Source organism: Bombus bifarius, unplaced genomic scaffold (genome assembly GCF_011952205.1).
Source record: "Bombus bifarius isolate JDL3187 unplaced genomic scaffold, Bbif_JDL3187 scf7180000007979, whole genome shotgun sequence".
In the NCBI taxonomy this organism is placed as follows: domain Eukaryota; kingdom Metazoa; phylum Arthropoda; class Insecta; order Hymenoptera; family Apidae; genus Bombus; species Bombus bifarius.
In genome coordinates, this window is record NW_022884364.1 from 1,205,389 (window position 1) to 1,219,891 (window position 14,503).

Here is a 14,503-nt window from a genome sequence, read left to right on the forward strand (position 1 = left end):
ACATTAAAATATTGCTTGTCTTAATGATTATATGGCTTCGATAAAATTTCAACTTTATTTAGCAGACATTTGCTTCGGGTCTTTGGGTCGAAGTCGTGTTCTCGAGAAATTGTTTCCCGGCGTTTCACCAGCATTGCAACCAGCTGCATCAAGGGTCTGAAGACGCGCTGATACCCTGAGACTCTCAGAGACCATGCTGATTAACTCCATAAATTGGGTTGCATAGAAAAATGACAATTACTATTTTGTTAACAGTTACAAGTACTAATTTTTTTAATTTACCTCAGAATTTGCAATTATTCATGCTTCGTGATAAGTAAACTTATGATTTCTTTTTTGAGTTCTTCAATTTCTTCAAATATTAATTGTGTCTGAATAATATGAAATTGATGATCGTATAAAAAAGTGGAATTAATCAGTTTGGCTTCCCAGAGTCTCGTATGAGAATATAAGAATTAAAAGAAGTACGAATTGATTACAGTATATCTTATTCAAATTTCCAATATTTATAGAAAAGATTATTACAAAAATTGGTATCATTTTTATAAAAATCGAACGTGTTTCCTTTATATTTATACATTACATCAATTTTTTGTTAAGTTTCTTGGATTAATATATTAAAATAATAAAGGAGTTTTCAATTACATGTTAAAGCCTGAACAATCGAAATCTTTTATCGTGAAGTAAATTTATTTTAGTAATATCGTAAGTACGTTCCATTGTAAAAAGCAAATACGAGATGTAACTGCTGCGAAAGCGAGAAAAGTCGAACGACTTAAGTGCTTTTTATTTAATAATTCTTTCCAGTACTACAAGACGATCAATTATGGCAGTATTTACTGTGCAAACAGTCCGATCAGATGATTTAATGAAAACGCCCTGCTGCCATTTAATTAAGGAAAATCTCGATCAAGCCATTTCATTAGACTTTCCAAGCTAATGCTATAAAATCCAAGGACCGAGTGAAATAATAAGAAAAAGAAGTAGAAAATAATGTAAATATTTCCACTTGTAATAAAATAACGAAGGAAAATAGACGCGCTATTGATTTCAATCGGAAACTTTTAATTCTTATCAAATTTTTAAATCTTCAAACTTCAAAATTGATAATTTCTAACCCATCGAATCTTAAAGTTCTATAAGATTCTATAACTTTTACGTTTTCAAGTTTCGTGATATTCAAACTTTCCAGTCTCCAAGTCTTTAAATTTTTAAACCGTGCAATTTCCAAATGTTCAACTTTACAATTCCTATATTTTCGAATTCCCAAACCTTGAAAAATCCAAATTTTCAAAATACTTTTCTATTTTCTATTTTGCTAATTGTCAAATATTCAAGACCATCGACTTCTTCAATTCTCAACTATTTAAATTTTCGAAGCTTCGAATCTCAAAAATTCTCAAACATTCCAATCCTTCAACCTTCGAACGCGCAATTTCTTAAACGTTCGAATTTTTAAACTTTCGGAATATGCTCATTGCAAAAAAATAAAGGAAAAGAAACAGACAAAAAATGGAAAATTTGGATACAATACCTGGTAATCCGGTGACGTTGGTTCGACAGGTCTCGCGACAACGAGGCGCACATGTGTGCCGGATTGTCGCAGAACTGCCGCAACCTGTTCACTTCCCATTCCCCGCAGATTGACATCGCCGATTTGCAATATATGGTCCCCGCTCTGCAGCCGATTATCCTACAAATCGTACCGCGAACAGACCGTTTTTAATTCGGGAATCGATCATAGTTAAATGTTCTTGCCTCGTTTATTTTCTACTGTTTCCTCTCTTTTTTCAGATTTTTGATCGCCTGTCTTTATGTTGCAGGACTTCTGGTTTTCGCATAGAAGTTCTGATTATGGCTGTGATTACAGTGGATACGTCGTTGCTTGTCGCTGATAATGGCATGACTCAAAAAGCGTGAATTTTAACACTTTGCGGACTGCAGACGTGAATTCGCGTCTCGCATACTTCATGCGGTATCTTATAAAAATGTTAGCTATTGCTAATTAAAACAGTAAAAAAAAGCAATGGATGCTATAAACGACATGTTATCAAAGTGTTTTTACGTTACTTGCTTGAGTAATACGAAGCCGCTATCGATATATTGGTATAATATTTATTGCTCGGAAAGTTCCGATTTTTAATGAATTTGTTAACATAATAAATTTTGCTTAGTATCTCTCCATCGAGGAAATTGTTTCCAAGCATGTCACGCTAAAAAACGTTGCTAGAGATATCTGTAAACATGCTCGTTGTTTTTTAATAGAAAATTAAATAGAATTACACTCGTTAAATGCTGCTCGGAAAGCTTGTTCCGATTTTTAAGGAATTTATTAGAATAATAAATTTTGCTTAGTATCTCTCCATCGAGGAAATTGTTTTCAGGCATGTCACGCTAAAAAACGTTGTTAAAGGTATCTGTAAATATGCTCGTTGATTTTCAATAGAATATTACACTCCTAAATGCTGCTCGGAAAGTTCGTTCCGATTTTTAACACTTTTGTCGACATAAAAAATCATATTGGTAAGTTTTCCTCTGAAAAATCTGAAAGCTTCTGGTACGATGGAATATTCAAGTTGCGTGAAAGATGGAGAAACGTTGTGGAACAAAATGGCACTTATAAAATTCAATAAATGTAAATCGGAACTAACTTTGCCAGCGACCGTTTGAATCTTTTCAATCGCTCCAAAAATACGCGGAATTCAGGCTATATATGTTTGTCAAAGCATATGATCGTCAAAGTGTTAAAGAGAAAAACGTTTTAAAATTGACAGAAAAACCTTGGTGAGTTATTCCAACGCTATTTCTCATTTTGTGTTTATTAGCGACGACGAGTCTCTCCCTAAGCAGACAGATTCTGCGTCTTTCAGAAAGAAGAAAACGCTCGAGACATGATTTTTATCAAACAAATTTTCACTCCTTTCGTTTGATTTGATACCGCGAAAGCGGTAAAACCTTTCAGTTACAGCGTAACGAAACAACTGAAGATGAGCCGGTGTTGCTGTGGCAAAGTGCAGTTTGACAGCGGCGGTAAGTAAAAATTTTGCCTTCTCACGCAAAACTCATGGAAATATAAATATTGTTTTTATTTTTTTACACGATATAAATAAAAACATAATATAAGCTTTAATAAAATGAAATTTGGAATTCTTTCAGTTGTGCCGCTATCAATGCCAACCACCGAGGTATTTGGACGAACTGACGAATGAAACGCCTATAGATCGAAGTGCATACACTCATAAAAAAGTCTATATACATATTTGATTACCTGGATGTATGAAGTTCATCAGAACGTCAATTCGTTCGAATACGCATCCACGGTAACCACAGCCTGATTCGATTTGCAATTTTATTGATGGTAAAATGTGGTTGAGGCTGCTAGAGGAAGAATATAGGGCAATCGAATGTTACGGAGTCTATGAATCGCTATTTATGAATGTACTGTCAAATGGAAAAACTTCAAATCATTTAACGAATGAAAAATTATACATTCTTTTCGCCCAATCTGGAGTTACTTAAAGAAAGTTAAAAGAAGAATCTCTTTAAATCTTAAGCTAAATAAATTGTGAATTGAATAAGTTTGTTCTAAGTTTATCTTCGAAACAAGTGATTAATTAAAATCTATCTTCTGTACTGTTTTTCCTTCATTTCTATTCGTTAATTCTTGTAAGTAAAGAAGTTGAAAAGACCTTAAAAATTTAGAATGGCTTCGTGTTTTCAACAGGATTTAATTATCACAAAAGGATCGTGTCAATGTTATAGAAAATGAAATAAGATAAGATAAAATAAAATCATCGGTGAAAAGTATTTTATAAAATCTAAGTACGTATACAATTGCAGAATATCCATTGAGATTTGGTGTACAAAATTGAACGATTTTGAAGGACTGTGAAATTTTTAATAATTGTTTGAATAAGAGAAAATGTTTGCAATAAACTTACCCGATCGGCGACACCTCCAGGAAGGATCGTTTTAACGACAACACCGGTGCTTCGTCCACCGACGATTCCGAATCCAAGACCGCTGCCATCATTGATCAGATTTATAACTTCAACTTGTGCCCATTCCGTGTTCAGCTACAACAGAACAAACACATAAATTCCATTTGACGTTCCTGTTCGATTCTGATCCGCCATTCATCATAGGTTTATCTGATCCTGTATTAACGAGGATAAAGATGAAAACGATATATTTATGTAAAATATGGAAAAATAAAAGCACGGAAATTTCGTATTTAGTTCGAAGATTGCAAGGTGGAAATGGGAATTTTGAATTGAAAATTGAAATAGCAGAATTTATATTGCTATTTAAAGTTCAGCAATTAACAATACAAGGTGAGCTCCTTGAAATTTGGTACATGGCACGTGAAATGGGATGTAGAAAGCTACATATCAGAGATTGGAAATTTGTAATTTAGAATTAAAGACTGGAAATTGGAAATTTGCAATTTGCAATTCAAGGCGTGAAATTTCTAATTTATTGTCTGTCCGGCGAGTCGAGGCAATAAACGTAAACAAAGCATGATTACCGCGGCTGCAACTATTGACTGCCGACTAGTGACATTCTGTCACTCTGTGACAGCCTGTCGTAGCCAATAACCGCAGCTGCAGCAATCACGTTTTGTTTACGTTTACTGTTTCGATCCGTTGGGCACGCTATAGGACTAAGAAAATAGAAAACTCGAAATTTAGAATTTAGAATTTTAGAATCCACAGCTCGCAAGTAGCACAAAGAATTCGACACCGGAAAATTCGAAATTTCTACAAAAATTTAGAGACCAGGATCTAAGAACTTGAAACTTCAAATTAAAAAGTCTGGAATTTGGAATCTACGAGTTAGCGAACGTGGAATTTAAAATTTAGAACTTGGCGTATCAAATGTAAGCTGCAAACTAAAAATCCAGAAATTGAAAGGTCGAAATTAAAAACTGCGAAATGCCTAGCTTCCATCTTCTACTCTGAATTTTAATTTCGTTTAATCTCATCCCTCTTTCATTATATTTGAAATAACAACCAATGATATCAGTATTGCGATTGCAATACTCCCTCCTTCTCCCTTGTCACCGCTATGGGATAAAATGCAATAATGCTCTTTCATAAACGAACATTTAATACGTTATCGTATTAAAATCATTTGCGTCGTTCTACCGACGATCTCATCACGTTTATTCGTGGTTTTGAAACGAACCGAGCTAAAGGCACCGTTTCTAGAGGCCGTATAATTTTACAAAGACCATGCCCTGATCTGTTCATTCCCCAAAATAAGATAAAGACCAGCTCTTTGCACAGAACATATCCTCCATCTAGATTTTCCATTGCGAAACCGATTTTGAAACGATCTCAGGCGACGCCCGATACGTTTGAGTCTTGTGACGACAAAGACAAATTTTAATATCAGACACGTTGTAAGAATTATCAAAATAATATTATTAAAATAGATTCAAAGGACATTCAGGGAACTCGATTGTATACTTCACGATGAATAAATGATATTTTATTTGAACTTGTATTTGGAATTGGAATTTTTATTTGTACTCTGCAATTTTTTATGGAAATTCTATATGAAATTGCATGAAGTTGTTCTAAGGAATAGAATCGTTAAAAAATAATATTAAGAAGAAATCGGGAAGCTTTGTTATATGTATATTATTCGGCCCATTTACAAACAATTGCACTTTTAATGAAATTATTATCCTTTTATCTTAAAGGAGAAAATCATTACAAAAGTAACATCAATACGAGGTTGAAAAGTTTCATTGTATGGATATTAAAGGATGAATGAATTTCTTCATCCTTCAAAATCTTGTATTTTGAATTTCAATTTATACTGAAAATTGTATTGGAGTTATTCTAAATTTTGTTGCAAATATTACACTCAAAAGAGGATAAAACTCTAATTGTTCTGGTTAAAAAATTCTATTTCATTTAAGAAACTATTGTACTACAGATGTTACAAGAAGTAAAATTAAACTCGTGAGATTTTATAAAGAAATGCTATTTTTCCTTTTCGCTCTTTCAATTTTATTGCCTGAGGTGTGTCCTCTCTCGACAGATAACAAGATACGTTAAAGTTGCAAAGAAAAATGCAAAAAGAAAGTTGATGCGGTGCCGAGGAAATTCGTCGCTGCAGGCCATCCTGAAACCATTCATTGATCCACGACACCTACACTCATTTATTACACGTACACGAAATGCTTTAGCAAAAAGGAGAACAGTTCATTGTTGTAACATCGTAAAATGTTATCACGAATTCTTCGAGAAAAATAAAAATTTTAATTTCCGTATAAAAAGCTAATAAAAGGCGGACTCTTTATTTAAATAAATTTATAGATTTGTTTAATATCCTCTGGTTAATAAGTTTAACGTTTCGAGGACGAAGATAAGAAAAAGATATAAATTTTCGAAATTGCGAAAAATATTTCCAACGAACAAAACATTTCTATGCGGATGGATTCTGTGTTTTATCTCAGATTTTTCTTCCTTTGTTTCTATGTTTATTTATTTCTTCACTGTAAGCTCTGCTTAGCCTCCTTAGGGATGCTGACACGTATCTGGATTCTGGCTACGGCTGAGTATCAAAGTGATGTGAAAGTCAGCCCATTGCTTACTTGTCGGAACTTCAATTTATCGAAATCTTAAAGTTGAAATTTCGGATTAAAAGTTCTGAAGTTCAAAGTTTCGCGATATTTCAAACTTCGAATTTGGAATTTCAAGCTTACAGATAGAAATTTGCGATGCGAAAGTTCGACGAGCCGAACGTTGAAAATTGAAAAGATATTTTAACTTTGATATTTCAGCTTGGTATCTGGGCTTCTAATCTACGAGATCCTCGGCTTTTAAATTCCCCATTGTAAGTTTCGAATTATTTTATTATTAAGAAAAATAAACGTCATTTATGTTTATAAATTACGAAAACATTTCTAAGTGAGAAAAACATAATTTAAAGTTATAACCTACAATTATGCAACTATCGTATACTCTTCAAATTTTGCTTCCCAAAAAAATAAACAAATAATTGTTCTTTCCTACTCTCAATAAATTCATCTCAAAATCGTTGGTATTTCGTTTCACGTTTATTCTGTGATACCCGTTTCAGACAAACAAAATTTTAATTTCTCTAACGAAATTGTGTAAATATCATAATTAACGTGACGAAGTTTTCTAATTATCGCTCGAGCTAGCAACGAGGTAAGGAGGAAGAAGATCACAAGAACCTGAGATATGGGTCAATAGTTCTCGTTAGAACGAAAAAATGTACGGAAAGGAAGTACAAGAGAATGGATGAACGAAGTCTTTGAAAATCCGCATTGTTTCTTTCTTGTTGTTTCGTTTAGGTAAGAAAGTTGGTGTTTTTCAGTAAAATATCAAATGACGAAGGAGAAATAAGTGAAAATAAATAAATTAGTCGATACAACATTTACTAAAATATTTGACATTTATTGAAGCGGATGACAAATTCTTACGCCGTGTGGTATAGATCGTTCTCAATTTGATCACTGTGTACATCGTTTAAAAAAAATGTTTAACTTTGAGAAAAATTTAAATAGATTCGTTCGATTGTGTTCGAATATTCCTCCGTTTGGTGTTTAAATAAAAACAAATTTGAAAAAATATTAAATAATGAAACTTTCTCTCAGGTTATTTACAATGATGGACTTAAGGAACAATCTCAATATTTCAACTAGTCCATTAACATAATAAATTGTTAGATTACAAGACATTTTCCTCGTTCCTGTATTTTCATTAAGCAGGAAAACCTACGACAGAGATATTACTGGAAGTACAAGCACCTTATTTTCGTTTAGCTTTCAGGAAGGTATGTAGCAACCTCTATTAATCAATTCAAAGAAGGCAGAGTTATTTTTTCCTATTTTATCAGCCGTATTTTGCCGAGGCGAAGCAATTACGAAGAATCTTATATTTCGTTATTTGCTTCTATTTTATTATCTTATTACTCTTGGTTCCCTTATTCTAATGAACAAATGACATTTCATCAATTTAGGATGACTTAAATGGCGAAAGTAGAGCTCTTGTTATTCTTCGTTCCCTCGTTCCAATGGACAAATTATATTTCATCAATTTAGGAAGATATAAATAGCAAAGATAGACGTCTTGTTATTGGTTCCTTTATTCTACTGAAGAAAATTATTGTATATTTCACTATAATTTGGCTAATAAATTAATTAATTATCATGGTAAAACAATAGACCTTTTATTATTCTTATCCTAATAAACAAATGATCTTTCCTATACGAATGATATAATATTTTTATGAAGAAATGATACTAGATAGGTTTCTTATTACATATATCCTAATGAACAAATCATTTCAACAAGTTAGCGAGATTTAAATAGCAAAAGTAAAGTTTTCATCATTGGTTTTCTTATCCCAATGAACAAATTATATTTAAATAGTAAATAAGTAAAAAATTAAACATTCTATTATTGTTGCTTCTTTTATTCTAATGAAGAAATAATATTTCACCAATTTGGGATAAATTAAATAGGGAAAGTATAAAGTTTCTTTAGTCAAAGATTGGCAAATCTAAGACGTTATCAAGACAACAATTACAACTTGAAATCTTGTTACGAGTACGCCCTTAAAGTTTCGATGGATTGCTTCCCCTTGAAAAAGCATCTTCCCTTTTCTTTTTCTCTTTACCTTCTTTTGCTTTATGGATGTATCCTCTGGCGATCGACTTTATCAAAGTGAGTTAAACACCAAGTAATATAGCTGCAGGCCAAGTAGCGAACTGTACTGATAATAAAATTCCTCTTGGAACGATGTATTTTTCTTTATCGTGAAACTTTCAAGTGAAGAAATCAATAACGAAGTATCGATAAAGATCATTGGAATTTATAGGGAGATTATTTGAGATATTCGCGAGAGTGAAGATTTTGTGAAGAAATTTGATGTTTTGAAATTCTGATGATATCTTAAACTATCAGCTTTAGAATGCAACATATTTTATTCGAAATCTCAAGTTTGAAACTTGAACATGCAAACATCAACTTGCAGATATTTAATTTACGGTCTCTGAAGTTTCAAATTTCAACCTTTTAACATTCACTTCTCAACTTCCAAAATTCACGTTGCAAGTTTCAAGTTGCAATGTGCAACTTTCACGAGTATCAAATTTCAACCTTTTAACATACGTCTATCGACTTTCAAGCTTCACGTTTCAAGTTTCAAATTTCGACATGGAACCTGCAACTCTGAAAAGACTTTCAAATTTCCACTTATCATTTCCAATTCTCAGATTTGAAGTTTCTCATTTTGAGTCCGGAAGCTGAAATTTTTATGCTTTCAAGCTTTAGGATTTAAATCTCAAGTTGCACATTTCAAACTTCAAACGTGAAGTCTTAACCTTCAACTTTCAGAATTTTAACGTTAAAAAACGTTAATATTTCCGAATCTCAAATTTCAATTTTCAAATTTCGTATCTTGGGCTTTTCACATATTCGATAACAAATTCTTTCAGCCTTAAAAATCAATAAAATGATTATTTTGAACATTTTTCATCAATACGATCATCCTCGTTGTTTCTTCTTCTTTTTGCAAGAATACTGTACAAGAAATTATGTCAATGTATGAAAAACCAATAACGAACGATTAATTCACGCCGAATTCAGGCGTTAATTATTTCTGACACCGATAACGAAGTTGCTCGAAAGAAACCAATAACTTGTGGCGAGTCAAGCGAGGTTCACTTTAAACCGATAATTTAATTAATTTCATAATGTTGTCACGGTATTAATCGCTCACAACAAATATCTTTCTATATATTTGCAATATGTGCTAACTAGATTGTGTTCGAAAATTGCTGAAAATTATATATAATCGTTGAATGGTACAGTAATTACTTTGTTAAATTGATCAACAATAATTTTCTACATTATGGACAAAATGTATAAATGGAAAATGTTAAACGAATTTAATTACGAATATCATTAATTAGCTGTGTCAGTCTAATTGTTAACGATCAAAACATTTGGGCAATTACTATTGCGATGATAACGGGCAATATAACTTTTGCATTGTATCGAGTGATTATTCGTAGAGAACTGCAAAACTGATCATAACTATGATCGATCCATTAATATCTCTTGTAATCGTACAAAAATACCCAAATAATGTTCGCACGAGTATTTCAACAAAATATTCGTCTTAATATGAAATTTAAAAAATAAAGATTAAAGATCCATTAAACTTGACGAAGAATACGATAGAAAAAGGAAAGAAAATGATCTTTGTCTTATTTAAAGAACCAACTATTCTCACGATTTCGTTGTATAATCTTGCAGAATATAAAAGAATAGGTAATTTTTATATGGTATCCACTTTAGTCTTCAAATTAAATAAAATTGTTCACAATTATTCTAACGATTTCGTTATACCACTCTACAGAGAACGAAGAAGCAAACAATTTCTATGTGATATCGTAGATAAGTAAGGAATCTGACGTTAATCTCTAGGGGATGATTTCACCCTGAAGGACAAAAAAAAAAAAAAAAGAAAAAATAGCAGCAAGAAAGAAATCTTCCAATAACTCGATCGAAAGTTCTTCATAAATCTACGAAAGTTCAAACATATCGTAAATTTCCACGTCAATTAACCTATAAACTCCACCCTCGTAATTTATCAACCCCTTACCGCCACGCAGACGGTAAAATGTATCGGCGTTTAGCCAAAAACCATTCTATCATTGAAACGATACAAGCCAGTTCCATTAACGATACGTATTCAGCTGGCGTAATAGAGCAACGCGTGACTCACGGTTCGAAAACGATAGGAGAAAATAGAAATACGCGATGGTACCCTGACCGACAAGCAAACGACAAAACGATTTTCAAACGTGCATACACGCGATTGAACGTACATACGTGAAATTGGCAATGTTTCGTCGGCGAGAGAACGTTGGTTACGTTAATATTCAGAACGTTGCGTCGTTCGAATCGTTGGTGAAATTATAATAGTCGTGATATTTCGTCGATCGAGCGGACTACTTCGAAACGAACGGGAATCGTCGTTTCCCCGGGGGTGGAATTGCTCTTTCACATCGACGATTCCGTTTCCTATGCGGCTACCACCGCCAGAGTGCCAGTTCTCATTATCGAGGGAAAAAAAGACGTTTTACGAGTGACTGGCGAAGGGCGGGGAACAGCAAGAGGCGACACTTTGACAAAGGAACCACTTCTAGATGCAGGCGAAACGGTACAACCAATTTAGACCGGATATCCGAGTACTTGGGCCACCCATTATTACACGAACTTCGGTTCAAGAACCGGATACGAACCTAAGTACCCGAGTATCCGAATTCGAATCCCGGTACTCGACTATTCGGATTTGATTTTTCCCTCGCGGTTACTCAAACACGTATGAACAGTACGTATGAAGCTTTCCTTATACGTTAAATTTATTAATATAACTGAACCTTGTTAAGTGAATTCCTGGAAGAAAAATGTTTATCCGAACACTCGGATCTGAATTGAGTGAGCATCCGAGTACTGAAATTCGAGGGCCCATAGATCCGAGCAATAGCGAGGGCTCTGTGCCCATACGATTATTTGTTAAAGTTATTTCTTCATTTTGGAATTTATTATCTTTTGAAATTATAGTAAAGCATATTATACTGAAAGAGATAGGAAACTTTGTATTACGATGAATTTTGTAATTGTACTACATTGATATTTGTAACATTTGCTGTGAATATTAGGTCGTCCGAAAAGTTTCTTTCGTTTTATAAGGAAATAATGGATGCACATTTTCCGTTTTATATTATTTTATCGAATTACGTATAATCCATTTTGTTCTATCAAACTAAAGATCACAACGTTCGACAGATTAGGTTTCATGTTCGTATAAAGATGCGTTGTTGTAAAACACGTATCTGTAAAAGAAAGACACTTTCCGGACAACCTAGTAGATTTGTATTACATATATTTGTAAAACAGAATGCACGGATTTTCACTCGCGATAATTTGCTCGTAGCGAGATCTGTTAATCAACAATGCCGAGGCAATGGTTGTAAAATTGTTTAGATTTGACAATATTTATAAGAAATATATGTAATAACAAATGTATGTGTGTTTGTAATTTACTTACAACGTGTTTGTTCGTAATAAATATTTCTGTATTTTATTTACAACATACACTTTTGCAATGTATTTGCGATATATTGTTTGAAAAACTATCATTATATCATATTCCTTATTTCCTAACTATTTCATTGTATAAGGTTGATATAAATACATACTGGAAAAAGCATTATCTCTGATACATAGACAGTGATAACACAGGTATATTGTTAATCGTTAGAGGTTAAGATAAAGTAAAGAGATGAGTTTAGTCATTTCAAATATCCGGCTTGTCTGTACAACCAATTTAAAGGGACAAGGCATCGAGTAACATCAAAGGTATCGCCTGGAGTGTCGCTTCTTGTATATTCCCACTCTTTACCACTGGGGCTTATTGCTTGTCTGTGGTAAGATTAAAGAATTCACGAGGAAAAAACAAGAAATTCAAAATAAGTAAATTAATAGAATCTGTAAGACCTTGGAAAGGCCTAATTGAATATCTATGCATCGATGCATAGAAATCGATCCTGTCTATGGAAACAGTGTCTAATGCGGTGGTTGGCCCAAGGGAAGCAAGAGCGTCACGCGATGAACGTGTCTCGTCTGTTTTGCCTGTGAACCGCTTCGAGAGTAACAGTATGTGCTGAGAATGAGTTAAACTTTCATTTAACATTTTCATATTTCATACCATAAATGGTATTTTCACCGCGAACGATGCAATTTAATATACTGCAGGGCTTCCGTTATCCGAATTAATAGGCAGACCAAGCTGTTAATGGAGTTTTCAAGTACCGGAACAATCATTTCTCTGATATTAAATTTCATTTTTCAAATACAAATTGAGATTAATGATTTCTTTAAATATTTACGGATCTCGTGTCTCCTTTACTGTTAAGTTACTTAATTCTTCCAACCTAAGTAACTGCATGGGTCAAATCAGAATTTGATGTTCCCATTTCTGTAAATCCGACGTTATTATCGTCTCTATCGCAATGAAACTGTTTCGTTACGTCAAGATAATTGAGCTTTTTCCTACTGTCGCCAGCGTCACAGGAATCTACGTGCTTCGGATAATTTTTAATATTATTCTTTTTGTGTTTTCGTGTCTGTAATTGTGTCTTTTACGGCGCTCGCACTTACACCGCTTTCGACTTTTTTAATTACGTCGTGTTTTGTTTCCATAGTTATAGAATACCATATTATATTTTAATTATATTTGTTACAATATTATAATATCAGAATATTATAATTTCGCTACTCGATCGAATCAAGCAAAGAATACATTGTATATGGAAAAGTCTTGGATGGAAAAATCCGCTTGGATGGTATCCGTTAATGGGAAATACTATGTTCGGATAATAGAATTATGGTATTCAAATAAGGGAAGCTTTACTGTACTGCGATATATTTTGTCGATAATATTTACTGAATTATTTAATACTCATTGAAACAGACAGCAAATACTACAGTTATGGATCATTCTCAATTTGACTACTTGGAAATAAACACAAATCATCCCCTCAAGGAGGAGAAATTGCTGTTTCATATCGACGATTCCGTTTCTTACACGGCTGCCACCACCAGTCCCAGTTCTCATTATCGAGGGAAAAAACGTTTTACGAGCCACTGGCTTATTGCTTTTCCCTTTATACCATAGGTAAAACCAAGGAATTCACGGGAAATCGATTTTTTGTTGCCTCTCCCGAGGATTCGATCTTTACGACGAAGTTCGAACAATTACAATTTCGATGGACAATTTGCCATGTTTCTTGTTGGAAAAATTCGATTTTTATGTTTTCTTAACAAGATTGTTGCTTTATAAGATTGTTAATTACCGTCGTGTTTCAATGAAATCGAATAGATAAAAAGAAGCAAAAGTATCGTATGTCGGATTTGAACACTACTTGGATAAGAGTACAAACGATTGATTCATAAAAATCACTATCTTCGGAATTGATAAGGAAGTAAATCGTCAAATTTTTTATTTTTATAGATTAGAAGCAATGTAGAGTAATTACAGAATTACATAATCTGAAGTTATTAGTTGCAAGAGTGAACGAGAGTTGAATTATACAAACGTCACGAGGAAACTACGTGTATTTAATATTTCATTTCAGAGGAAACATTTCATACGCGGTAACTTAATAGTTAATTCTGGCGACGCGACGTTGGTCACCGGTGGCTTCTGCACCGCCATCAGATACTATTTCACCGTGCTTGCGTTAAACGTGTTAATGAACTAAGGAAGGTATATAATTTACGAGAAATTAGAAAAACTTTATATCATAACGTTCTTTAGCTTGCGCGTTTTCTATTGTCCGGAAAGTGTCTTTCTTTCACAGACACGTCTTTTACAACGATGCATCTTTGTACAGACATGAAACCTAATCTATCAAACGTTGTGATCTTTATCTTGATAGAACAAA

The 14,503-nt window shown here is 33.3% G+C and overlaps 1 protein-coding gene across 1 annotated transcript in view; it reads right to left on the reverse strand.

Moving 5' to 3' along the window:
- Positions 1-14,503, reverse strand: part of LOC117204728 — a 165,538-nt gene that overhangs the window by 70,949 nt on the left and 80,086 nt on the right. The window contains exons 8-9 of the mRNA XM_033442418.1: positions 3,942-4,076; positions 1,535-1,693 (exon numbers count right to left, since the gene is read on the reverse strand). Coding sequence (XP_033298309.1) covers positions 1,535-1,693; positions 3,942-4,076 — 294 coding nt within the window. The remainder of the gene's footprint in view (positions 1-1,534; positions 1,694-3,941; positions 4,077-14,503) is intronic.